Source organism: Episyrphus balteatus, chromosome 2 (assembly GCF_945859705.1).
Source record: "Episyrphus balteatus chromosome 2, idEpiBalt1.1, whole genome shotgun sequence".
Lineage (NCBI taxonomy): Eukaryota > Metazoa > Arthropoda > Insecta > Diptera > Syrphidae > Episyrphus > Episyrphus balteatus.
Genome location: NC_079135.1, coordinates 35,220,875 through 35,247,027, shown reverse-complemented (window position 1 = coordinate 35,247,027; position 26,153 = coordinate 35,220,875). Strand labels below are relative to the sequence as shown.

At 28.7% G+C, this 26,153-nt stretch overlaps 1 protein-coding gene across 6 annotated transcripts in view; it reads left to right on the top strand.

Annotated features, from left to right (window-relative positions):
• Positions 1–26,153, top strand: part of LOC129908615 (four and a half LIM domains protein 2) — a 201,162-nt gene that overhangs the window by 152,013 nt on the left and 22,996 nt on the right. For 5 of the 6 annotated variants that reach the window (XM_055985254.1, XM_055985252.1, XM_055985253.1 and 2 more), the window contains 2 exons: positions 15,294–15,494; positions 15,562–15,736. In XM_055985254.1, the coding sequence (XP_055841229.1) occupies positions 15,294–15,494; positions 15,562–15,736 (376 nt within the window). Of the gene's footprint in view, positions 1–7,456; positions 7,661–15,293; positions 15,495–15,561; positions 15,737–26,153 lie in introns of those variants that run through there. The other variant, XM_055985255.1, reaches the window with a different exon arrangement.

The following is a 26,153-nucleotide window of genomic DNA, read 5'->3' as shown; positions in this document are numbered from 1 at the left end:
CAAGAAAATTGGCAAAACTTTCCCAATTGTTTGAGTCTGAATTTGACTGTAATATACGATATTTTGTTATTAAATTCTTTAAAGTCCAAAGAACAGGAACAGAACACAAAAGTTTTCTTAATAGTTTTTCTGAAAAGTGCACGAGATTCACCACTTCATGTATGCGATTAAAATTTTGACTGAACACAATATAATGTTGATGGTCAGAATATGGTCCACAAAGGTCAACTGGTTTCATAATTTCTTTAGGGAAATAAAAAAAAATATTAACCAACAAAAATAAAAAAAAAAACAAAAAAAGTTCCACATACGCCACAGTGACCCCTTAACTATTAGCTTTAATGCAACCCGTATAAAATTAAGTTAAATCGATTGGACTTTCTGGACTATTTTTCGATCTTCTAACAGATATCCATCCAATAATTTAAATTACGAAATGGGAGAAAAATCATTTTTCTACAAAAAAAATTGGTAAAAATATTTTTAACAAATTTGTGACATTTTAATAAATATAACAAAAATCATTGTGGCACGCGTTTCTCAGATAATTATTTTTTTTTATTCTTTAAAATATCTATAATATTTCAAACTTAATTTGACATTTCAAAAACAAACTATAAACCTTAGTTGACACAAAAAACTGCGTTCTACTAATAGATTTCATCGTGAATTAACTTTGAAACAAACGTGGCGAAAAGTTTTTTTCTTTATTTTTTCTGATCGACTGGAAAATCTTGTGAGAATGTCATCTAAATTTTATAGCTTTAAATAATTAACTTTCTTTTATTTTATATATTTTTTAATCTTTTTATTTGATGAAGCAAAATGATGCAAACGGTATTTTAGAAATTAAGAGTGGGTGGAGAAAATAATTCTAGAAATCACCTTTCTTAAATAAAATAAAGAAAAAAAAAAAACAGAAATCCATGATTTGTTCGCACCGAATGCAAAAATGTTTATTTTTAATTTCCAAACTAATTGAAATTGAAAGAAAAAAATCATGAATGCGTAAATAACATAAGAAAAAACAGCATTCTATCTCAAAAATAATAAGAAAATTACAAACTAATAGTTCGATTAAAATTTTAATTCCCTTTAGCCCTGATTTTTCAATCGTCAGTTAGACTATCAGAGGAATAAATGTCAATATAAAAAAAACTTTTATTCCTAGGAATAAGCTCTATCTGAGGTTTATCTGACTATTGAAAAATTGGCCCTTAGAATGTAATTGTTTTTGTTTAAATTAGAACTCTGAATGTAAAAATAGAGAGATACGAGGGAATTTAATTTCTAAAAACCACAGGAAAATCAAAATAAATTTTATATATTTATAATACACAAGTTCGGGTTATGTCTACGTCAGAAGAAATATCGCTTTTCGATTGGCAATAAGGTCTTCTTTTAATTGAGGCCTTTCGACAACGAAAATTATACTGCAAGATAATTTACGAATGAACCAAAAAAAAACAAAATCCACTTCAAAATTAAATGAATGAAAAAGCAATTAGATACACTGTCTGCGTCTGAAGAATTTGCAAAGTGTTTTATGTTAAGAAGAATACTTTAAATAAATATTTAAAAATACAAGCAAAAAATATTGTTTTTAAGTGCTTGATTGTTGAAAGGGAATTTTTGTTTTTCGTCAGTTTTTTTTCTTATTACAAACAAGTTTGTACGATACTGTTTCGATTCGGAAGTAAATTTTATTTTTTTTCTATTTTATATTGGCAATCAAATTACTTTACATGATAATCGGGAATGCCCACAGTGTTAACTGTTGAATATAACTGTTTTTTTTTACTACTGAAACTGACGTTTGAAGCTTACTGTCCAGATTTTGAGAAAAAGTAGAAAAAATTAATTTTTGGAAAACTTATCGATTGTTTTTAGTTTTAGTATATAATCTAATAAAAATAGTATAATAAACTATTTTGTCTGAATTATATACTGGATTTAAAAAATCTTTACTAAATTCTTTGAAAATTCGAACAAAACTTTGTTTCGCCATTAAAATTTTTGTATGATACTTTTTGAAATGGAGGAATTTAAAAATATAAAAATAGAAAAAATAGAAATTTTTTGTGAAAATTTTCAAACATTTTCCAAAAAAAGTTGGTATGCCAATTAAAACGATATACATATTAATCGACATTTAAAAACAAAGTTTCAACAAACTTGTTGCTATGAAATTTAAAGTAAATTGCTTCCCACATACAGACGGACAGACATTCTCTCGAGTTCGATTATATAATGTATGTACATTAGGGTGGGTCAAAAAAATGGAAATTCGTTTTTTTGATTTGGTACTTCGAAAACTCGATTGCTAGACACCTCTAGAATATACTCACCAAATATGAGCTCTTTATCTTAATGGGAAGGTCCTCCGCTTTTCAATTTTCCATTTTTACATCAAGCTTCTACCAAAATAAAAATAAGTTTTTTATTAATTGACTTTTTAGCCAATTTTTTTTACATATTCTTGAGAAAATTGAACACTCTACAAAAAAGGTTAAATACACTTTTTTGAATTATCTAACCGTTTAGTAGATATTTGAGGTCCAAAAATCGAGAAAATCTTTACAAATTCGTTTTTTGTTCTTAATTTTGTAACAAATTGAAAAATTATACTAATCAAACACGCATGACATATTCTTCTAGGAAACAGATTGTTTCACAAAAAAGGTCCTATTAACTTTTTTTATTAATCTAACCATTTGAAATATATTCGAGGTCAAAGTTAAACAAAACTATAAAAACTTTTTTTACTTTTCAAAATTTTCTAATTCACTGAAAAGTCATTATTATTAAATAAGTAAGATGGATTATTGTAGGGGCTTAAAAGCTCTACAAAAAAGTGCTTGGCTTCAAATTGGTTGCTTTAACCGTTTAGAAGATATTCGCATCCAAGTCGCAAGGCATAGGGACCATAAGAAAACTATTGAAATCAGTGGGCATTGGTTTGGATGCGAATATCTTCTAAACGGTTAAAGCAACCAATTTGATGCCAAGCACATTTTTGTTTATTATGCATATAAAATAGTAAATGCTTTTGCTTAAAAAATAGTAAAGTATGAACGTTTTTCTCCTCATACTTTTTTATGCATAAATTGAATCATTTATTTTCAAAACATGATAAGTCCACTTTTTTCAAAATTCGTTTTTTTGACTAAATTGTAACTCTAGAGATAACCACGTCTATCTTCAAAATAATGAAGTATCTACTCCATCTATATCCGATTTTACAGCTAAGCGAAATATTTTTTTAGTATCAAAAACAGGATAAGTCCCGAACTTATCATGTTTTGAAAATAAACAACGGCTTTTTTATGTGTTAATGCTATATTAAGCTACTGGCTGAAAATCTTATGTTTAAAGCGTCTTTAAAGTTAAAGAAGCACTCCGGACATTATATTTTAATCTCAAATACAATTTTGTGATAGACTGGGGATGAAAGCAAAGTTGTGTAATGTGTACCCATTTTAAAACTAATTTCACATCCGTTTATTTTCAAAGTATGATAAGTCCAAAAGCGTTTTTATTTTTTATCTTTTGAACTATCGCTCCAAAAATTAAAAACGAAACGGTAATTTATACCTAGGCAAAAGTTCTACAGAATATATTTTTTATAAATTTTGCTACCAACATCAAAAGAAAATAGAACGTTTTTTTCTTCTCCTGTAAAATTTAAAATCATGGACTTATCATGTTTTGAAAATAAATGATTCAATTGTGTTCAACTGGAATTTCCGATTTTAACCCATTTCCGGCGGCTTAGTCGACTTAGGGCCATTTTTTTCACTCGAAGTTAAACATAACTTGAGGAATTTTATCTTCAACTTCAGAATTCGGTTTTATTCACTCCAAGTTGACGTTTTCAACCTTTGATTCTCAACTCGAGAGTTGATAAACTTTAGATTTCTCAACTCTTTGAAAAAGTAGAAGTTGACTGAGGATACTAGTACCTAATTTTGCGAGAAAAATTTTGTGCTCTTCTTTAGTTTTTTTATAATAATTTGATATTTTTTTCACAATTTTACACAATTTAACAAATTAAACACAAAATAGAGTACAAATATGCTATCGATGTGACAGATTCAAATTTTAATTTAAATAAATGACAGTTTTTGTTCCATATTTTATAAATATTCCAGGGATATTTTTCAAGCTTGAAGTTGGCCAACTTTAGATCTTGAAATGGAGAGTTGAAAAAATAATAAGAATAAGAATTATTAGAAAGAAATTACAACTTGCGTTTCAACTCCAGAGTTATAGTCAACTCTCAAGTTGGAAAACTCGAGAGTTTGGTTCAAGTTGAGCAATAGTGAAAAAAATGGCCCTTAAAAACTTGAAATTTTACACACTATCTGTTTTTAGTCTTATTAGAAGAGATGTGAAATTTTTCTTGGAAAAGCTTCTAGTTTTCCGGAATATTCACGTTCGCGCGTAACGTTCGCCGAAAATGGGCCTTATAAAAATTAAAAAATCTTTTTACATAGAGTATGAATCAGTTTTAGTCAAAAAAATTTGATTGGCCTCCGTTTTTGAGATATAACCATTATAAAATGCTAAAAAAGACATTTTGGCTGTTTTCGAGCTTTTGTTTTTATGTAGGGTAATTCATTATAAACAAAAGTGATTATAAGAACAGATATTCTTCTTTCAAAAACTGTTTAAATTTTCCCGATATCTCTTTAATTGCTCGAGATATCTTAAGTTTCAGTTAGTAAGCCAAAGAGAAACTAAATTTAATCTAAAGTTTAAGTCCCTGGTCTTAAAATGTTTGCAACAAGAATCAAAATATACTTTTCTATAGGTTTTTGGGTTGCTTAACTCGAATCCGCAATCAGAAAAATTCTATTAGCTTCCGTTCTTGAAAAATATAACCGTTATAAAAAAACCTTTTTTTTTGTTTTTAAGAACGTTAATATTTCAAGAACGGAGGTCAATAGAATTTTTCTGATTGCGGATTCGAGTTCAGCAACCCAAAAATTTTTAGAAAAGTATATTTTGGTTCTTGTGGCAAAAACCTTGTTGACCGCAGTGTTATTGGTGTTATACCCATCTGGTTACTATGTTTTGAAACAATTTCTGCAGGATTTGCATGAATAAAGGTGAGGACTAAACAACTTAACATTTTCTTTGTTCAACGCCTGGTGTATCTTACAGAAGAAAACTTCACCTAAGAAATAGTTTCTCTTGCTATCAAAAAGAACGCAATATGTTGTTGTTTTATGTGTCCCTCCAAATGTCTGCATTCCTTGTTAAATGTAAACAACCTTCAGACATGTTTTCAATTTGTCATTTTACAAAACAAAATCTTCATTTAACCATTACCAAAAATTGTCTTAATTGCCTTTGAAGCATTTCAAAGCACTTCAAATGCACCAAACAAAAATAGGTTAAACTAAACAAAACAAAACAAATTATGCAACTGACCATGAAATAACAAATTATCCCTAAGTGTCAAATAATATTATATTCATTTTCGTAGCAAAATAATAATGTAAAAAACCTTTTTTAACGTTTGTCTGACATCTCAAGACCATTAGCTTTTTTTCGTATACAAATTTCTTTGAAGCCTTACAAAGTTTTTTTTTATTTAATTTTTTTTTTTGGCAAACATTATCTTAAAAATATATAAAATTTTAAAATAAATGTATTCCAATATCTCTAATGACATGCAACCTGCTATATAGACTATATGCACTTTATTTTTTTCTAAAATCAAAAACGAAATGAAGGGAGACTTTTACAAGTCTGTTTTCGCGTTGTTATTCATTTATATATTTATTTCTTTAAGTTTTTACATTATATTTGCATCCCACCAGAGATACTATCTGAATGCTCTGTGGCATCACAATTCTAATTTTAGACCGATTTCAGCACACTTCTGCAGCAATCTGCATCTTGCACATATGCAACCAATTAGTCGCTTAGCAATGCATTTCTCCTGACCTAATTTTACTCGGGTCAATAATTTCTCTGAGCAAATTTCTGTGTCTGAATCAGCTTATTTTTACAACTAAAATGATATAGAGAAATTGTTAAACCATATGTTTTTTAAATTCTTTTCCAAATTCTGTTTATTTTGGAAAAAAAAAATGTTAACGATTAACCTTCACCACCGCTCTAAACCTCATTGTTATAATCTCCCACCACCAGTGGCTAATGTGGTATTAGCGAATATGTTTTTTCTCACCACAAATTGATTTTTTTGTTTTTTTTTTTTGCCAAAAATTGATCAAATTCTATTCCCCAGCATGTGAACAATCCAAAATGTTCTAGATGTGCGTATAGCACCGCACGTTATTATATTTCTCACTTTTCCCATTAAAACCAATTTTTTTTGGCCAATTGGCGGGTCGTGTGCACAAAAACGTGAAAACAAATAAAACAACAAAATAACTAAACGTCTTGATGGGTGGAAGAAAAAAAATTAAAAATTTCAAATTATTGTATCTCTGAGATATTTATGCGGCTTTTTTCGCCTCGGTTATACAAATTTGTAACGAATAACGCTCTCTTGGGATGCCACCTTGAGAGAAATGCTACCTTCCAGTACCTACGCTTTATACAAAAGACAGGTGTGAGTGATCGTAGACAGCTTTTGATATGCATTTGCATTCTGACCTCAGCGCGAAAAACGATTACGTCCCTAATCCCGCAATAAACATAATAATAATCAACCCACTCAAATCTTAAGTCTACTTAGGCTAGCCACCTTTTTTCAACAAGTTCTTACATTTCTTACATTTCCGTAGCCGCTATTAATGTAAAAAGGTGGTGGTGGCTTTTGGTGGAGAAGGGGTTGTTTCGTCGCTCCACATGATTTGTCTTACAAAAAGAAAAAACAAAGATACAAAATTTTGCTGAGATTCTATGAATAACACAAGCTCTCTTGGCTTTGATGTCGTCTCGGATCGAATCGACTTGACTCTCGCAAGGGAAACGCACCGATCTTTTTGGAGCAAATTTTATGTGTGTCTCTCTTTAGATAGTCGTCTCTTTTTTTTTTTTTTGTTGTTTCTTTATTGTATCTGTATCTTAATGTGCGTTAGAGATATTTTTATAATTATATCGAACGTAAGAAAAAAATAAATATACACATTTTGTGTTTGTTCTTAATTGAAAAAAATATTGAAAACTGAAAGAAAATTCAGAGAAAAACTCGCCACCATCATCTCTCTGCTGCTGCTGCCTTCCGTCACCACCATCGCACACACCAGTCAGCATCCCATATCCAAATTCGAATACCAAACAATATTTTATATTCAAATGCATTTGAGGAAAATCTGAGATAGTTTTCCACAGTTCATATTTTGACTCGGGGAAGTTTAAATCGTTCGTTTAACAAAACAGAAAAAAAAAACAGATTCGCGTTTGGAATTCGGCTTCTTTCTAATTCTTTTCTTTTGCTTCTACTTCTTCTTTTGTGCGATTATTTCATTAAATTAATTTCAAACTTTTAAAATTGTTTTTAAAGTTTAATTTAATAAATAAATAATATCAAAAAAATGGCTGATGTGGAAGTTATGCATACGGTTACGGAAGTTAAGAAGTCGCGTAAGGTGAAAAAATCATCTAAACGTCGTGATGATCAGATCGAAGCTTCGGAAATTCAAATAACTGAAGTCGATCAAACTGAAGATATCGAGAGGGGGTACGTGTCGTTTTGTCGATTGAGATGTCGATGTCGATGTTAATGACGATTAAATTGTCGTCCATCGAACTATCATCAAATCAAATGAAATAGAAAGTTCTTGTTTTCTGAAATTGAATTGTGTGTCCTTTGTGTCTGGAATGGAATGGATACCTAAATGGGAATTTTTCAAGTTGTTGTTGGGTATTTTTGGATTTAGTTTATTTATGGTTTGCCAATTTTGGAATCGTACCTACTTACTTTGTCAGGAAAGAGAAAGAAAGAGAGAGAGTAAGAGTTTAAAGTTGTTATGCAATTGAGAGTTTTGGAAAACACTTGGCAGTGTATTTATATATTTTGAGTTAATTTAGTTGGGTTTTTAGAGTTTTTTTTTTTTCTTTCTTAAGAAACGATGTTGTGGAAGTGGAATATGAACAACATGTATTTTTGTATATAATATTTTTAAGTTCTGATATTTTGCTTGTGTTTATTTAACTTTGTAAGGCCAAATTGTGTAAACATTTAAATTAGGTTGATCGTTATACAAATAAATTAACGTCAAAATCATTTATGTAAGAAATTTGCTGAAGAAAAAATAAATACAAGAGTATTGGTGCACGTTTAAAAGATATTTTCAAATAATGTGGAAAATAATAAACTAAAAATTGTTTATATTTAAACAGATGATCCTATATCGCATTAATACGAGCTTAATAAAATTTATTATTTTTTTCTAATTCGTGTATCGTAGTATTTGTTTTCAGAAATATAAAATTTTAACAACAAAAAATCTTCGCAAATACTGAAACCGCTTTCCTAATTAATCAGTGTTTTATCTGAATGTTATCTATCTTCGAATTTCAGTTTGAAATCGAAAAAAAAAAAAAGTAGACTGAAATCATACGTAGTTTCAAAGTCAATGTCAAAACAAACAGGTGAATCAAGGCATTAGAGTTAAACTCTTACATATGGTAGAATGAATTTTTTGGTTCTGTTAACAGAATTATGCGAAATATACTAGAATTATTTGAAAAATAAACATTTCTGCAATTTTTTTAACAGATAACTTTGATTAAACTAACTGGTTAATAAATTTTTAATGATGTATAAACAAGTGCATTAGGCGAATGTGATTAATTTTTAAAGTGGGGAAACTCATTACTTTTGAAAATTTTTATAAAAATGTTTTTCTGGCGTTTTTATTTTATTTTACCTAATTTAAGAAATTATGAATATTTTAAATACTTTAAGTCAAGAAATAATTTTTTTTTTAAATCTCTCATTATTTCTTTAGTTTTGAAAAATGATTACCTATGATTACTTTCATATTTTGTTCTAAACTGAAATTTTAAAGAAATTGATAAATAGATATTTATCAATTTTATTACATACAAATACAAGTTTTATTCGATTGAACACCAGGAATATTTAGTTAAATTTCTTTGTAAGAAATCTATCATTTGTTAAAACTCCATTATTTAAGACAGACAAACAGTCTCGAGTTATGGATATGAATGTAAAAATGAGTACTTAAAGAGTACTGTCATTCAAGTAAATTTAACGAACGAAGGACACAAATTTAAAAAAAAAACCTATTTTAAATAAAAGTGACAAGATGGGTAATTTTTTTACTTGGAAAGTACGGATTTTTTTTTCTTTGATAAATTGAAAATGAAAACATGCCTGTTGAATAGCGGATAGAGTTTGACTGACGTGAAGATCTCTAGCCTTTGTTTAAAACCGGTTTCTTTTAGCTAGATTCAAACAATGCGAACTGAGTATTAATCGTCCAATGTGTTAGTCAAATTTTGACCAAATTTTGAAATAGAGATGTTCTATTATTTTCTTGTGAAAATATTTTGTGTCAAACAACTTTCAATTTGTTATGTTAGTGAGGCATGCACCTTTATCAATTGTTTTTAACCTTAATCCAGGGCTTTTCAATTCAGTTGGAAGAAAAAAAAGAGCCAAGTTCTCCTATGTTGAAATTATGCTGGCACAAAAAGTACTGAGATGTAAAATGTACCAAGTTCTAAAGTTTGGGTTCAAATTCGTATCAATAAAATGTTGATTGTTCTCTTGACAATTTTTCTTTTAATTATCGATTTTTAAAGTTATTTCAAAAATTGCCAAGTAAACAATCAAAATTTTATTGATACGAATTTGAACCCAAACTTTAGAAGTTGGTACATTTTACATCTCAGTACTTTTTGTGCCAGCATAATTTCAACATAGGAGAACTTGGCTCTTTTTTTAACAGTATGTTTTTGTTGTGATTTCACTACTTTTTGCAAGGTATGGCTGTAGAATTGAAAATCTCTATATTTGATGAAAATTCAGTGAAAATGGGGGCGGTTGCCACGCCCCCTGGCTGAAATTCTCAAATTTTAAATTTTTTCCTTTGTATAAACTACCATCTCTACCATTCTACCAAATTTCAAGATTCTACGATAATCAGAAGTGCTCTATAATATTTTATGAAAATTCAGAGAAAATAGGCGGTTACCACGCCCCCTGGCTAAAATTCTCAAATTTAAAATTTTTTTCTTTGTATAAACTACCAGCTCTACCGTTCTACCAAATTTCAAGATTCTACGATAATCAGAAGTGCTCTATAATATTTGATGAAAATTCAGCGGAAATGGGCGGATGCCACGCCCCCTGAATTGAAAATCTCAAATTTTCGATTTTTTCCTTTGTATACACCACAAGTCCTATCACCGTGTAAAATTTCAAGTTTCTACGATATCGGGAAGTTCTCCATAATTTTGATGATCTGTCAGTGAGTCAGTGAGTCAGTGAATCAGTGAGTCAGTTACGCTTTTTGCTATTTTTGAAGACCTATATCTCAGAAACTACTCATCGTAGGAGGCTGAAATTTTGTGAGGTGTTTGGTTTTGACCAGCTCAACAAATGTAGCGAGTTTGAAATTTCTGCATCTTTGGTGTGGAAGTTAGAGGGGGGTCGAAAATGGCCTGAGTTGTTTCCTGTAAATAAGGGTGTAGTGCCAAAGTTGCTAGAGAAATTGGCTGGGCACTACCGTGCCCCTTGATTCTTTGAGTATATTATTTTCTTTTACACTAGCACTTAATTCAAGTTTCTTACAATGCAAATATGTTTAAGTTCAAAATAAGAAATGGCGGTGTTAGAAAAAATTTTGTCTCTTCACCCAAATAACTACACATTAAAAATTTCACTCCTACAACTTTTTTGTTGTCCGCTTCACATGAAGGGTCACGTAATTTGTGCAATTTGTGCGTATTTGGTACACACCTATACACATACATACATTCTTCTCTCGATTCTTAACATACCTACATATATTTAGAAGGATTTTGAATTTTTTTGCCTGATGGTGGAGTTATGGACTTGTGAAATTTTGAAAAACTGTAGGGATGACTTCTCTTGAAATATATAAATAAACTAAAAGAAGGGATAAACAAATTCTTTTAATGATGGAAAATTAGACGTTCATTTCAAAGATGAATTTTAAACCGGAAATCTATTTTTTTTTTATTTTTTTGTCTGCATGAATATCGAATCTTATACATCCAAATCCAAAAATTATCCAAGATACCAATTATTTATGTTATAACTCGCATCCACCCAATTCCAGTGGATCCTTTGTCTATCATGTGCATTTTGACCAAAGACAAGCTAACAGCGTCATTTAAAAACCAACCTTAGCCTATGGCACATGATCTTGGGGTATTTTTTGATGCTGCATTTCATTGAACTAAAACGAAGACAATCGGACTTCCCTGAAAAAAAGTTTTGGCTAAAAAAAAAAAACACTTTATAGTTTGAAAATAAGAATCGTCTTAGCAAGTTCCGAGGATGGTTTAAAATAACACTGTGCAAGTTTTTTTCAAAAAAAAGATGTGAGACAAGTGCGCTGTTGACTGTTCTCCCCTATTTCGGACCTGAGAAATCGATTGGCATCATTAGTTTTTCGATTTATCGGTACGACTTCGAACAACATTTTTTTTCGGAAGTTTTTTCAATAATTTTAAGCATTTTGTCCGGTTTAAAGTCATTTTTCTTGTTTATATTGCTATTTATTCAACTCAAGTGTTATTTACTACCAGCATAAAACAAATAAACAATTTTATGCAATTTATTTAACAATTTAGTAAGTTTTTGTTGAAAAAATTCAAAAAATTTGAATTTTTTTGCATTGTTATCGTTTTATTATGTTTTAGTGGAGTAACTAAAGCTAATTACAGATCTAATTTTGATAATTTCTGTTCTAAAACGTCGGCAATGAAAAATACTTTAAAATCTATGTGTTAAAAATTGCCGGTGTTGCCGTTTTGTTTTTTTTTTTTTAACTAAAAACAAATTTTTTTTTAAAACTTTTTTTTTTTAATTTTATAAATAAAATGATGTATAAGGATTATTTAGATTATTTACAGAAAAAAATTGTATGGGAGTGAAGGATAAGATTATATCGTTTAGGCGGTAGCAATTTTCTCACAAATCGGCTTCAAATGTTGAAAAAATGTATTAAAACACAACGCAACACATTCGTTACATTTTCACAAAGCCAGTAGTTTATGCTGGTAGTAAATAAAGTTTGAGCAGAAAAAATAGCAATATGAGCTTTAAACTTTTAACTTTAAACCGGGCAAAATGCTTAAAATTATTGAAAAAAAAATTTTGTTCGAAGTCGTACCGATAAATCGAAAAACTAATGATGCCAATCGATTTCTCAGGTCCGAAATAGGGGGAAAAAGTCAACAGCGTACTTGTCAAAGATTTCGACTTGCACAGTGTAATTATTCATATTTGTTATCTACTACTGAAGCCCTTTCAAGCCGTGTAGGTCTCATTCTTATCGGTGCTGGTTTTTTTTTCCATTCTCCTTTGTTTCTCGAGGTTAAAACTAGTCAAAAACACATTATGAAATGCAAAGGATTTATTCAATAATATAGCAATGATTATGATTGAATTGGAGCTGTTCGTAAATAAGGCCATATAAATTCGAAATGATCAAGTTTTTGAACTAAAAGAAGTCATAACTTTTCAAATTTTTAAACTCAAAAACTTAATTTTAAAAAAAAATTCTTAATTTTCTTAACATTCTAGTGTCATATAATAGCAATTTTTTTATCTTATTCTGACGCTTTTAAGAAAAGTTGACTTAATCTAAGTTAGCAGGTCATTAAGAAAATACAGTACCTTGCCATATTATTAGGCCCAAGCAAAAAAACTACAAATTTTCATGTTGCTCAGTTTTTAAAGTTTTTGTCGAAATATCTTAATTTTTTTTGTCTCATTTACTTACACTTATCATGTAGATACGGATTGACTTAAAAAAAAAGTTGGAATAACATACTGTGAAGGTCTGCTCGTCTGGTCTTCTACGAAAGAATGAACTACCAAAAATCTAAGAATCTTACGTAATAACCAGACGATCAGAGCTTCACTATTTATGCAAGATGGGGCTTTTGTCATAAAGTTAAGAACGTCACGTTATTCCTCGATACAAAAATTTAAGTATTGGACCCGTCTGGAAATATTCCGGTCATGAATTCCATAGAAAACCTCTTTTGGAGCTTATTCCCTTTTGCACGTTATTTTTTATCAAAATTTTTGAATTCTTTAAATTTTTTTAAGTCAATCCGTATCTACATGATAAGAGTAATAACCAGTGCCGATGCCTTCAAAAACATTAAAAAGTACAAAAAAATCATAGTAGGATGAAACCCATTGGAAAAGGAGGGGAATAGGATAAGAATGAAAGGAAAAATAAATTACGGGCGAGCCGAGTTCGGGAAGTTGGTGGGTTGAGTTTTTAATGGTAAAAAATGGTATATCTCGATTTCCGGCAAAACTAAAAATCCTATACAAAACAGTTGTATGGCAAAGTTGTAGGTAATAAAAAGATCTACAACTTTGGTATCAACAATTTTTTCACATAACCTCAAAATTTATGTGAAAAATTAAAAAAACCGAGTTTTTGGTTTTTTATTTTTATCTTTTTCAAAAACAAAAATTTTTTCTTCGAAATTTGGTGAAAACTTACCTTATTATGTCCCAAATACACTGTAATTTATTTGATTTAAAATATTAATTTGTTCACCTTATTTTGACTTAATAACAAAAAAACACCCTAATTTTCAATCGAAAATTCACGTGTCAAAATATCAGCTTTTTTCAAAAAGTCGGTGGGCATTTCGTTCTTTAAAATGTCTATTTTCTGATGGTGTAAAAAAAATTTTACATTAGTATATTATAGAACATGTTCTAGTAAAATTCCAAAAATGAAAAAAGCTTGAATTCGAAAAAAAATTTTATCATTGGTTACAATTTTGGCCTATTTATTCAAATTTACACTTTAATTACTCAAAAAACGTAAGATTTCATGTAACATTGATTAGTCTTACGTTTTTTGGGTAATAAAGTGTAAATTTTAATAAATTTTAATAAATATGCCAAAATTGTAAACAATGATAAAAATTTTTTTTCGAATTCAAGCTTTTTTCATTTTTGGAATTTTACTAAAACATGTTCTATAATATACTAATGTAAATTTTTTTTTACACCATCAGAAAATAGACATTTTACAAACAAAATGCCCACCGACTTTTTGAAAAAAGCTGATATTTTGACACGTGAATTTTCGATTGAAAATTAGGGTGTTTTTTTGGTATTTGGTCAAAATAAGGTGAACAAATTAATATTTTAAGTCAAATGAATTACAGTGTATTTGGGACATAATAAGGTAAATTTTCACCAAATTTCGAAGAAAAATTTTTGTTTTTGAAAAAGATAAAAATAAAAAACCAAAAACTCGGTTTTTTGAATTTTTCAAATAAATTTTGAGGTTATGTGAAAAAATTGTTGATACCAAAGTTGTAGATCTTTTTATTACCTACAACTTTGCCATACAACTTTTTTGTATAGGATTTGTAGTTTTGCTGGAAATCGAGATATACCGTTTTTTACCATTAAAAACTCAACCCACCCACTTCCCGAACAATGGGTTTCATTCTACTATGATTTTTTTTGGTTTCAAAAATGAGACAGCAAAAAATTCAGGATATTTCGACAAAAACTTTAAAAATTCAGCAACATGAAGCAAAAAATTGTATTTTTTTCGCTTGGGCCTAATAATATGGCAAGGTACTGTATATTTGTATCTATAGAAAACCGGGATAACTTTTATAGCTCTTTATACTTTTGCTAAACAAAACACTCCATTAAAAATGTTCCAAATCAGAAATCAAAAAGATCAGTTTTTTTTTTTACTTATACATAACTATTTTTGATCTAATAAATTTTATAAACCAGTATTATACAATTTTAAACTCACTTACAACTGAAAACTTCCAACATTCCTCTTAAACAGTAAAACTGATTTATTCAGAAATAAACTCTTAAAAAATGTTAAAAAACAATGAATACCAAAACATATTGGAAAACAAGAAATATATTTCAACAACGACACGTTACGCCCCTCAACTAAACTCAAGGTACTTATTTTACAAATTATTACATAAAATGTTCATATCACTTACAAAAATTCACAACTTTCACTATATTTTAATATTTTACTAAATTAAATAAAAAAAGTAAATTCAATTTTATTTTTGTATTCTGTATTATCAATTTTTTTAATAATAATAATTGTTATTATTTTTATTTGCAGTTAATTTTCAGTGGCGAATATACAAAGGCAATGAACAAGGATTGGCATTCTGGCCATTTCTGTTGTTGGCAATGTGACGAAAGCCTTACCGGACAACGGTATGTGATCCGTGATGATCATCCTTACTGTATTAAATGCTACGAAAATGTGTTCGCTAACACTTGTGAAGAGTGTAGCAAGATCATTGGAATTGACTCGAAGGTTAGTTTGTAAACTATTTTTTACATTAATTTATTAAATAAATATAAAAATTTCTTTCGTTTTTAAGGATCTTTCCTATAAAGACAAGCATTGGCATGAGGCATGCTTCTTGTGCAACAAATGTCGCATATCATTAGTTGATAAGCAATTCGGTGCTAAAGCCGATAAAATCTACTGTGGCAACTGCTACGATGCTCAATTTGCATCACGTTGCGATGGATGTGGCGAAGTATTCCGTGCTGGTAAGTGTTGCCATTTCATTTTTTTTTTTCTTTCGTTATAATTTTTAAGTCTTGATGTAAATAATAAATTTTTAATCAAGCGTGCGTAGAATTTATTATATATATAAATTTAAGAAAAACGATTTAATTTTGTTTTTCTCTTTTCACTGCTTTCAAAATTGTATTTCTAATTTTGAATTTTATTTTTGTATTTTTTTTTATATTTTTTATTTTTTTTATTATAAATAATACCAACTAATTATAATAGAGGGTAAGTGGTAATGTGATTCGCTATACAGCGAGAAGGAATCAAATCACAATACTTGGCTATTCTGTTGTTAATATTCGTGCTTCTCATGTTCTTAATGTTGTAATTTCTGTTCATTTTTAAAAGAGAGCATGATAAGTGTATTGTTATAAAGTTTTAAAACCAGTCATAATGTTCGTGCTGAGTTTAAAAGAAATTTTCATTGTAATTTCAATGTTTCATGCAAGTTTATTGCTTAATCATTCATCATACTAGAGAAAAAATAGGAATTTAGAAATAAGAACATGCAGCCAGGTATCTACTCCATGTAAACCTGACTAGACTATTTCATTTTATGTAATTCTTACCTCATCTCAAAAAAAAAAATCCTGCATTAGGAACAATAAGTTTTATCATTTCAATGCTCAAGAAGATCAAAGTTTAGGTATTTCCTCTCATATTATTTTTTATTTCAGATAACAAAAAGCAAACCACTGGTTTTATTAAAATAAAAAAAAAAATCTCAATCTTTCGCCCACATTTTGATTTCTGTTAACAAACTTCTTATCTCCCTCATTGGCACAACCAGTAAAATCCCAATTGTTTTGAAAGATTCAACCACAAATTAAAAAAAAATTAAGAATTTTAATAAATGACTTTTCAAGGAGAGAAACCGTTTTGTTTGAGAACTCATTTTTTTTACATAAAATTATTATTATTGATTTGAATTGAATAATAAATAAAATAATAAAAAAAATAAGTGTCGACAAGGAGTTTTTTCGATATTTGGGACATTCCATGAAAAATGGTAACTTTTTATAATGGAAAGCTCCATTTACATATAATTTTGTTGGTCTTATATTGTTTATTAAATTATCGATGATATTATGCCATAGGAAAATAAAACAATTTAAGACTTTAGAATCCTTTAGAATCCTTTAAAAAAAAAAAAGTTTCAAGACAATAAAAGTATATTCTGACCATGATTTCGATGTATTTTAGAAATATTTTTGGTGAATGGGTGTTATCGGTTATATTTATAGTTGCATATTTGTTCAACTTGAAAATGTTTCACTTTTATGAAAACCAAGAATGAAATGAAATCTAGAATCATTTCTAAATCTTATGAATTTCAATATGAAATCTTTTTAAAAATAGATGTTTGAGAATAATCCTCATCATTTTATATCTCTCCCTAAAAAAAAACACATTTAACCCAAGACAATTTTATGGATTCTTTAAATTCTTGTCGATTTCTATATGCTTTATGTTATAATTACAATATTTAAATTGGGTACAATTATTACCAATTTTTTTTGGAAATTAACACTTATTTTCCTACCTCCTAAAGAAAACACGCTTTTAACTAAAATATTTTTAAAGACTGTAAAGATTTTTGGTTACCTACTGTGTTAAAAGAAACATTTTTCGCTGTTCTCACTAGGTTGCATTTTTTAACACGAACTAATGAGAAAAAAGGTAATTTTAATTTAATGTTAAAAAATATAAAATTTTAAGATAAGAAAATACTCTTTAATCGGAGCATACCAAAAAATTTCGTATAGAACATTCTTTGCTCTATAAATTTCGTTTGACCCGTTTTTTTTTACAACAAATATTATTTTAAAAATATTCAAATATTAAAAAAAAAAATTAGCATAGATTTATAAAAAAAAAGTTCATTGAACTATCAAAAAACAAATTGAATTAAATTGATTTTTGTTTTATTAATCCAAAAATCAGTTTTTTAAACATTTAGCTTTTTAGTTTTTCGGTTACGTATAGAAAATTAAAATCTTTAGCGATATGATATGGATATGGTTATATGGAAATTTTTTTTACACTCAATTTCGGTCCAAAAAATAAAATTCCGATTTAGCCGCAAAAACTCAAAAGTATCAAGTTTGAAAAAATTGGCTTTAATAGATAAGGCTGGCAGTTCAAGATAGAAACGTGCCTTACAATAAATAAATAAAATTTGATAAAAAATCTTTTTTTTTTTGCTGTTGCAAATAAGGTTGAAGTTTTGAAAAAGGATTGATCAGTAATTTTTAAATGATGGCATACTATTTGTCTCTTTCTTTTTAAATAAAAATTAAAAAAAAAAAACAACTCTACAATAAAAAAAAAATTAAAAACAAAATTCTCTTTCATTCAATTGCATGAGTTCCATACCTTTTAAAGGTATGTTTCGAAATTTAAAAAAAAAAAAAACAGTTTTAGACTCGTCGCCATTTGTGTTTTAAACTTAACTCTTTTTATCACTATGTGACATTAAAAAAAAAAAAATTTGACTTTGAAGACTAAATTTTGAAAATACTATAAAACATATTTCAAAGAGATGGCCATGTAACAAAATATGTACAAAATTGACACCTAAGACTCAAATTTTGGTTTTCTTCAAAAGATGTTCACATTTCACATACCTCCAAAAATAAGAAATTCCGGTTTTCTTTTTGGATTTTCGGATTTCGGGTCTAAAATAATCATCTTTATTTACATTTTTCCAATTGTGTACTAGAAAATACCGATTTTCATTTTTTCTACGCTTTTGTCTATGAGAATCAGTCTGTAGTCTTTTTTTTTTATTAATCTATTTTTTCATTCCAAAATGAAGAATTCGATGATTTTCTTTTCATTTTTCTTCACATACCTTTTTCAGGATCTTTTTGAGTCTGTTTCGACAATTGGCCATTGTTTAATCAACAGTTTTGAAAATGATTCCGTATATGAGACACTATCCAAAATACTCCTCTTAAAATTTCCAATCGAAATTAAATCGAATATTCTAATTTGCACTATTTAATTTTTGAATTGTCGTGCCGCAACTTTCTATTCGATAAAACACTCAGAAGAGTTTTCATTTGATATTAAAAATTAAAAAATAAATCGGTACACTGTGGTGTATACGTACTTTTTTTTAAAAGAATTTTCTGTTCAAAAATAGTATTTATTTAACAATCTCAATTAACATAAGTTGTGATTATCTTTTAAGCTCCTCAATAATTCTAAGGCTTTGTCAACAATTATAATAGACACTACCACAAAAAAAAAACTTTTTGTCGTCGTTCATTCATAAAAATGTCAAAGCTAAATGACAGCAATTTTTAACGACCATGATGCACAACTCTCGCACATGGTTTTGGTATGGTATGGCTTTTAGTCTCAATGTATATTAATAATGACTTCATTGATACGAATCAAGCAAAAGCAAGTAAAACTCCCGCCATCCCATTCACAATGAACCCACACAAAAAAAATTCGATTGAAATGTCCTCTAAAAATTGCACCAGTCAACTACTGTCTGTTTGTTAATGGTCAAAAGGACAAGTTTCACACAACAAACAAACTCTAACGCCCCCATACTCCAGACGTAAGTACTATTAAATTTACTTGCAATTTGAAAACCAAAATTTAAAAAAAAACTTAGTGAAAGGTTTGTGCATTATTAAAATAATAATATAAATAAATCAAACAAAAAAAACGTTTTTCTTTTTATAATTTCAAAAAAAAAACTTTTATTTCACCTTCGATCGGACTTTAAATCACGTAGGCGTACGTCTCGGCGCATTTTAGAGAAGGAAAAATGTCTGCTTTATGTCAGACAAAAATCCAGACGCATTTTCTTTCGCAATCGAGTTAAATTTTTTTGTTTTTTTTGTGTTTTCTTTGGACGATAAAAGTTTATTGTAATTTAAATGAAGAAAATATAAAACTCGTTGTGCGCAGTCTGATAGGCAGGTTTTATGTTTCCGATGACGTTGTAAGCAAATGTTGTCACGAAACCAGCATGCGACTTATAAAAATGCATGATGTAAGTGACATGCGAGGCGCGAATAAATTAGTGAACAGTGAGGATAGAGCATCTTCAGTTAAGTTATAGTTTGTTTCGTTTGATTTTGGATCGTTTCGCTTGGAAGAAAAACAAGCTTAAGGGGTGTGTTACACTTTTTATATTTTTAATTTTAAAGACATAATTCAAATTGATTTTTATTTTATCGGGACATCCGACAACCCGGAAGTTATAGACCGCGCATCTACCGTTCTTATACGAGTTTTTTTTTTTTTTTTAATTTTCTTCCTTTAAACTTATATTCATTTAAATGAAGGCAAATCAATAAACAACGTCTAAACATGCCTACCAACCTATTAAACAAGTTCATTACAAGTGATCGCAGATTTTTATCATCGCATGGCGTTGCGTTCCGGTGTTGGAAAAATGTGCCATCATATGAAACCAGTATATGTATGTATTATATGCGGACAGTAAATGTATCTAGTATATGCACGCTAGTTATTTTTCATCTGACATTTGTGGAAAATGAAGACAAATTGATCTGATAGCGGGTTTTGGACATAACACACATCCACACACGCCAAATAAGTTATTATAGCCGATCCAACTATAGAATTAGTGTTGTATTTTTTTTTTTTTTTTTTTTTTTTGACAGACAAGAGTGGGTAGTTGACAAAAGAAATTTGAAACTAAAAAATAATATAATGTTGACGTTTTTTTTTTTAAGTTCTTTTGTGAAAGATAATAGCTTGCATGTTTTATTTGTTCTTACGCAGTTGTATTTTTTGGCTTTGTTATTTTATAGAAGTGATGTCAAAATTTATGTTAAATTGTTTGTAAAAACACATACACTTTTTTGTGTTTAAATTTGTATAAATAAAAAAATAAAAAACAACTCAGAATTAATATTAAACAGAAGAATAGAGACGGAAGTAATCAGTTAAAGGCTTTCTAAAACTTTGCATTTGTATGGTAGCGATTGATCAGGAAAGATCTTCGTAAAAGTCAATTCCAAGAAGAAGTGCATATATGCACCTACTCATTTAAGATATCTGAATATTTGTTATGAATTAATGATTCAGCATCGATTGGAACCAATTCTCCATAGTCGCTCGAAGAAATAAAACCCCAGAACATTGCTGGCATACCTTCATTAGACATGGTTTTCAAAACTGGGGCAAACGTTTTATTTACTTTTTCCGCCTCCAAAATAAATTATTTCTGGGAACTCAAAAGAACTTTCATCGGTCAATAAAACTTAATTCCAAAAGAACTGCTTACCAGCATATTCATTTGCGAATTGGAGTTTCTTCTTTTTTATAAAATAAAAGGTTTTTTTTACCAAGATCTTTCTTCCAAAATAGTGTACTTTGAACCTGCTTATCGAATTATTAAGTCATAGTGGTGTAACTAAAGCTCACAAAAAATGGCAATATTACTGAACAGCTTAGATTTTGATAATCTTTTTTTTCAAACGTAGGTAATAAAAAATACTTTAAAGTCTATAGATTAAAAATTGCCAGTGTTGCAGTTTTGATTTTTTAAATTTAATTGAAGATTTTTGTGAACAAAAACATTTTTTTTTTCAAAAATTTTGCTTAAATTTCATAAATTAATTGATGCCAAAAGATTGTCTAGGAAATTCAAGGAAAAAAAATATATGGGAGTGAGGGACAATCTTCCATCGTTCAATCGAAAGATGCAATTTTCTTATTAATTGACTTCAAACACAAAAAAAATATTTGAACACAACGGCAACACCTACAATATTTAAATATACATTTTTAAAAAGTTAAAAGCTTAGTCATATTTGTGAAATTAAAATTAAGTTGATTAAATGAAGGGCTTTTGAAAGAATGGTAATTGAACTCAGATTTTTGAAAAAAAAAATTATTGACAACATTTTAACATGTCGTTTTTAAATTTTTTTTCGTATTATAAAATGCATTTGTTTTCAAATTTGTTTGTCCACATTTATTATGATTTGAAATTATAAAAGGAAATGTCAAAATGTATTACGGTTTATGAAAAAAATTAAAAAGTATTTCATTTAAATATAAAGTTATTTTTTATTCATTCAATACCCTTATTGTTGAAAGTTAAATAGCAAAAGTTTAAAGTTCTTATTTGCCAAAGTCTTTGAGAAATTCAATTATTTCAATGCAAAAATTCAGTTTTTATCAAGAATATCCGATGAAATTGAAGTAATTTTTACATTTTTTTTTTTTTTTCAAAACTGTAATACATATATATTACCTTTTCCTCTTCGGAATTCAACTGATTTTTTTTTTAATAAATTCATATTTTGCTACGAAAAAGTTAAAAACAAAGCTATTTGAAATTTTTTAATAACGTTATTTTTTCCAAAATTTTGAGATGAGGACTATTATTTCAAAAACTCTTGATTAAATTTAGTGGATTTAAATTTTACAGATAGAAATGAGTTTCTGGATTTTTCAAAATATTTTTTTGTGTTTGAAGTCAGTTTGTGAAAAAATTGCATTTATCGCTTAAACGATGGAAGATTGTCCCTTACTCCCTTATATTTTTTTTCCTTAAATTACCTAGAGAATCTTTTGCTATCATTTGTTTTATGAAATTTAAGCAAAAAAAATGGTTTTGTTAAAAAAAAAATTACCTACGCTTGAAAAAAAAAATCGTCAAAATCCCTAATAATTTTCTTAAGTTACTCTACTATCATTTATAAAATTGTTTTGGAAGGTTTTCATTTCAGACTGCAAGCTTTTAGGGTCACGAAAGACGAATTTTAGTTGCAAATCGAAACTTGAAAAACATAAAAAGGATCGTCGTGAATTCTAGGAACCTTACTAGTTTTTGCATTTTTTTCAGTTTTGCACTGTCGCAAATTTCATTTTCTTTCTAATAAACTTCTTGAAGTGGAAATTGATTACAATCGAATTGTCTCGATGAGAAATAAGTGAAATTAGCGTGCAGATTTTCTGCTCTTCAAACTTTTTAACGCCATTCGCCAGCCATCTGACCGCATCAAGTTAGATGGCAAAATTAAAAGCAAACTATTTTTACACCAAACCGCATTTCATTTGAAAAATATTTTGAAATAGACCCATTTCTCTTGTCATGTAATAACCAAGGGTAGTTGCTTATCCCTTTTAGGTTAGAGGTTAAAATTTGACTAAATGAAAGTGAAGACTACTTTGTTTCACATATATTTTTATTTGTTCGAGCAAGAAAATATTTTCGAAAAACAAAATCAACGAACCTGTACTAACATAGATGTTATATTGTATAGGTACCTACCAATCGAAAAAGTGTAGTTTAAAAGGTGTTCATTAAAATTTTATTGATCTCAACTAGTTAGTATTTTTTTTTCTTTTCAATACCTTCACTACATAAACACACAAAAAACGTATGCAATCATCTGGTATCTTAATGTCAAATGAAAAATAAACCACCACTATTATTCCATAAGAAGTTGTTAATATTGATTAAATGAAATCAATCGGCTTAAAATCTGAACCAAATACGAGTACAATACAAAGTTCATATAAGAGGCTTTTCAAAGCCAAGGTCTAAAAACTTATTTAAGCTGTAGATTACTCATTTAAGACACTTATATTTATACGTATTTCATGGATACTTTCAAATTTAAATTTCAACCTACAGAAATTATTTTATAAAACCAAAAATCCAAATAGACGTCACAGTATAATCATGATCACATCATGAATCATAAAAAGATTTATATTCACCTTAATTTATATATACAAAATTTATTAAACAAAAAAAAAATATCTTCAAACAATTTTGATACAAGAGAAATTGTGTAGGTGTTGGCTGTCCGACAAAGACCATTTAATATAATGTGTGATTAAACAAAATATTTTATTTCAGATTAATAGGTTTTAGTGTCTGCTTTAAAAATAAAAATAACAGCTTCACTTTGTATATAAAAAAAACAAAAATTTTTGGAAATATTTCAATCTTTTTTTCAATCAAAAATACTTGTTTATGCCCAATTTGAGTGGGAAACTGAACTAATTGCATCTTTGTTTTCTAAATTTTTAATGCATTTTTAACAATACAAGTAGGAGTAACTCAATCTCTTTATAGACCCACTTGACACAATAGGTTTTAATAACAGACATTTACAGTCGACGAACGACACAAACTTAAGATACACTTGTTTTTCGATTATGGATTTGCATGGAAATTACCTAACAGACGACGACGACGACTAAACAACGCAGCACGGATTGTAACATCTTTAAGATGTCAGATTTTATTAGTAAATGCCATTTAGGGATAAAGAGTAATTATTTGCTCGTTCGATTTAATCATAAATCAATCTTAAATATTGATCTTGGCTTGAATAGTTAAGTAAGTAAAGGTGATTGGTTTTGTGGGCCATCAGTCTAAATCCCACACAACAGTAGTTAGCGAATAAATAAATAAAAATCACATCCTACATGAAGCATTTCTTCTTTGGAGAATGTTTAGATTCAATGATAGAATTTTGTTGCTATACAATACTTATAGGAATTGACATTATAGTTAAATTGCGTAATGTATTAAACAAGCAGCGTAGTATCAACCTTTTTATTATTTTCTTTTTTTTTTAATAAAAATATTTTTGCAATGTTTTTGTTTTGATTTTGCTTTTTTGCGAGAAGGTTAACATCACTGCCCCACTCATTTTATTCTAAGATACAAATAAAATATTATGGACATTTGCAATGTCATTCCCATCATCATCAGCATTCAATGAAGGTCTTATTTTCTATATTTTTGCATTTAAATACAAATTTATTGGGACGCATAGTAATTTTAAACCTAATTGAATAGTGATTTCATTTGAATAATATCTACGAGGAGGTCCAAGTCTGGAGGGTACTTGTATACAAATATTGTCAACTGGGAGGTGCAATAATAACAAACAAATTGATATCTAATAATAAGATCAGGCGTAGGATTTAGTTAATGACAGATATAAACAAATTAATCAAAATTGTTGTTAACAATAAATAAATAGTTGTTATTTAATAGAAAGTTAAACTAAATGACCCAAAGAGGAAATGGAAGGCGCTCGACATTAGGAAGTATTTTTATTTTATGAACTTGTGACTTTATATGGGCAATTTTTGTATGGGAAATATAAGCGCCTATTGGCCCTGCATTTATGACCAAACAAATTTGCAAAATAGAAAAAGTTAACACAGTATAAAGTAAAAGTGTACCAAATGACATAAGAGTTAATTGTTTATTTGTTAAAGCCAAACCCTTTGTATAAATTACGAAAAAGCAACCATTGATCTAAATACCCTAAGATAATGCTGTAATTTTTTGACCATTTGTCGTTTCGATTCAAGAAAAATTAAGTGTTATTGAAAGAGCAATGACCTCATTTTGTTGAGAACATTTCGTCGGCACAAAGCCTAAACCGCGAATCTGCATTTTTGGACATTTTCACTTTAATGCGTCATTTAACTTGTTATCGGTCCCTCTATCCACTGCTTCGACCCTAATCATCCATCTGTTGCCTAAAAGCCTAAAATATCAATTTCCGTGGCACGAGTTCCCATAAGATTGCATGCATTTCCAAAACTTTGAAGCCGTTTTTCTCAAAACTACAATTTTGCAGATTCGTGGTTTTGGCGTTGTGCCCACGATTTCACACCTGAAAATTAAGAATTGTATTATTTTGTTCATCCAGATTTAAACTCCAATCTGAATTTTAAAAGGCTGTCAGTGGAAAAACCACTTTAATTTTCCTGTTCTAAATCTAGATTTAGTTTTGGTGAAAACGTAGCATTAAAATGATCATTGCTGTCAGTTTTTGTATGAAACGGATAATGGCGAATTTCTCAGTTTCGTTCAGTTATTTTTTTTTTTTCGAACAAGAAGTGGAGAGTGGACTTCCTATAGCACTTTACGAACGTAAATATGATAGTCAGCTATTACATGAAGCCTGAAGAGGCGCACCTCTTTTCAAACGTAATGAGTGCAAAAGAGAAAAATGATGAAACAAAAAATTATCCGACCAGAGAATCGTGGGTCGAAATTCTGAGACCCTTTTTTCACGTTTCTTTTTCCACTTTTTCTTTTTTCATCGTGTAATAGAACGCGCCTCATAGAATGATTATCAAAAGAAAATTAGAAAAAAGAGTCAAGGTCAAGCCTCTTGAGGCTTCGTGTAATAGCTGACATAGTCTCACTCCTTCAATTTGACAGAAAGGAAAGAAACGTTTCGTTAATTTTTGACGTTTGCATCCGTTTACATCCACATATAATTATAGTTGAGCTCCAAAATTCAAATTCTGTTAACCTAGGTATGTTTGATTAAAATTTGAACAACAGTTTTTTAAGTCTTAAACACAATTCTGTATTTTCCTACAGAAAATAAAAATGTTTACTTT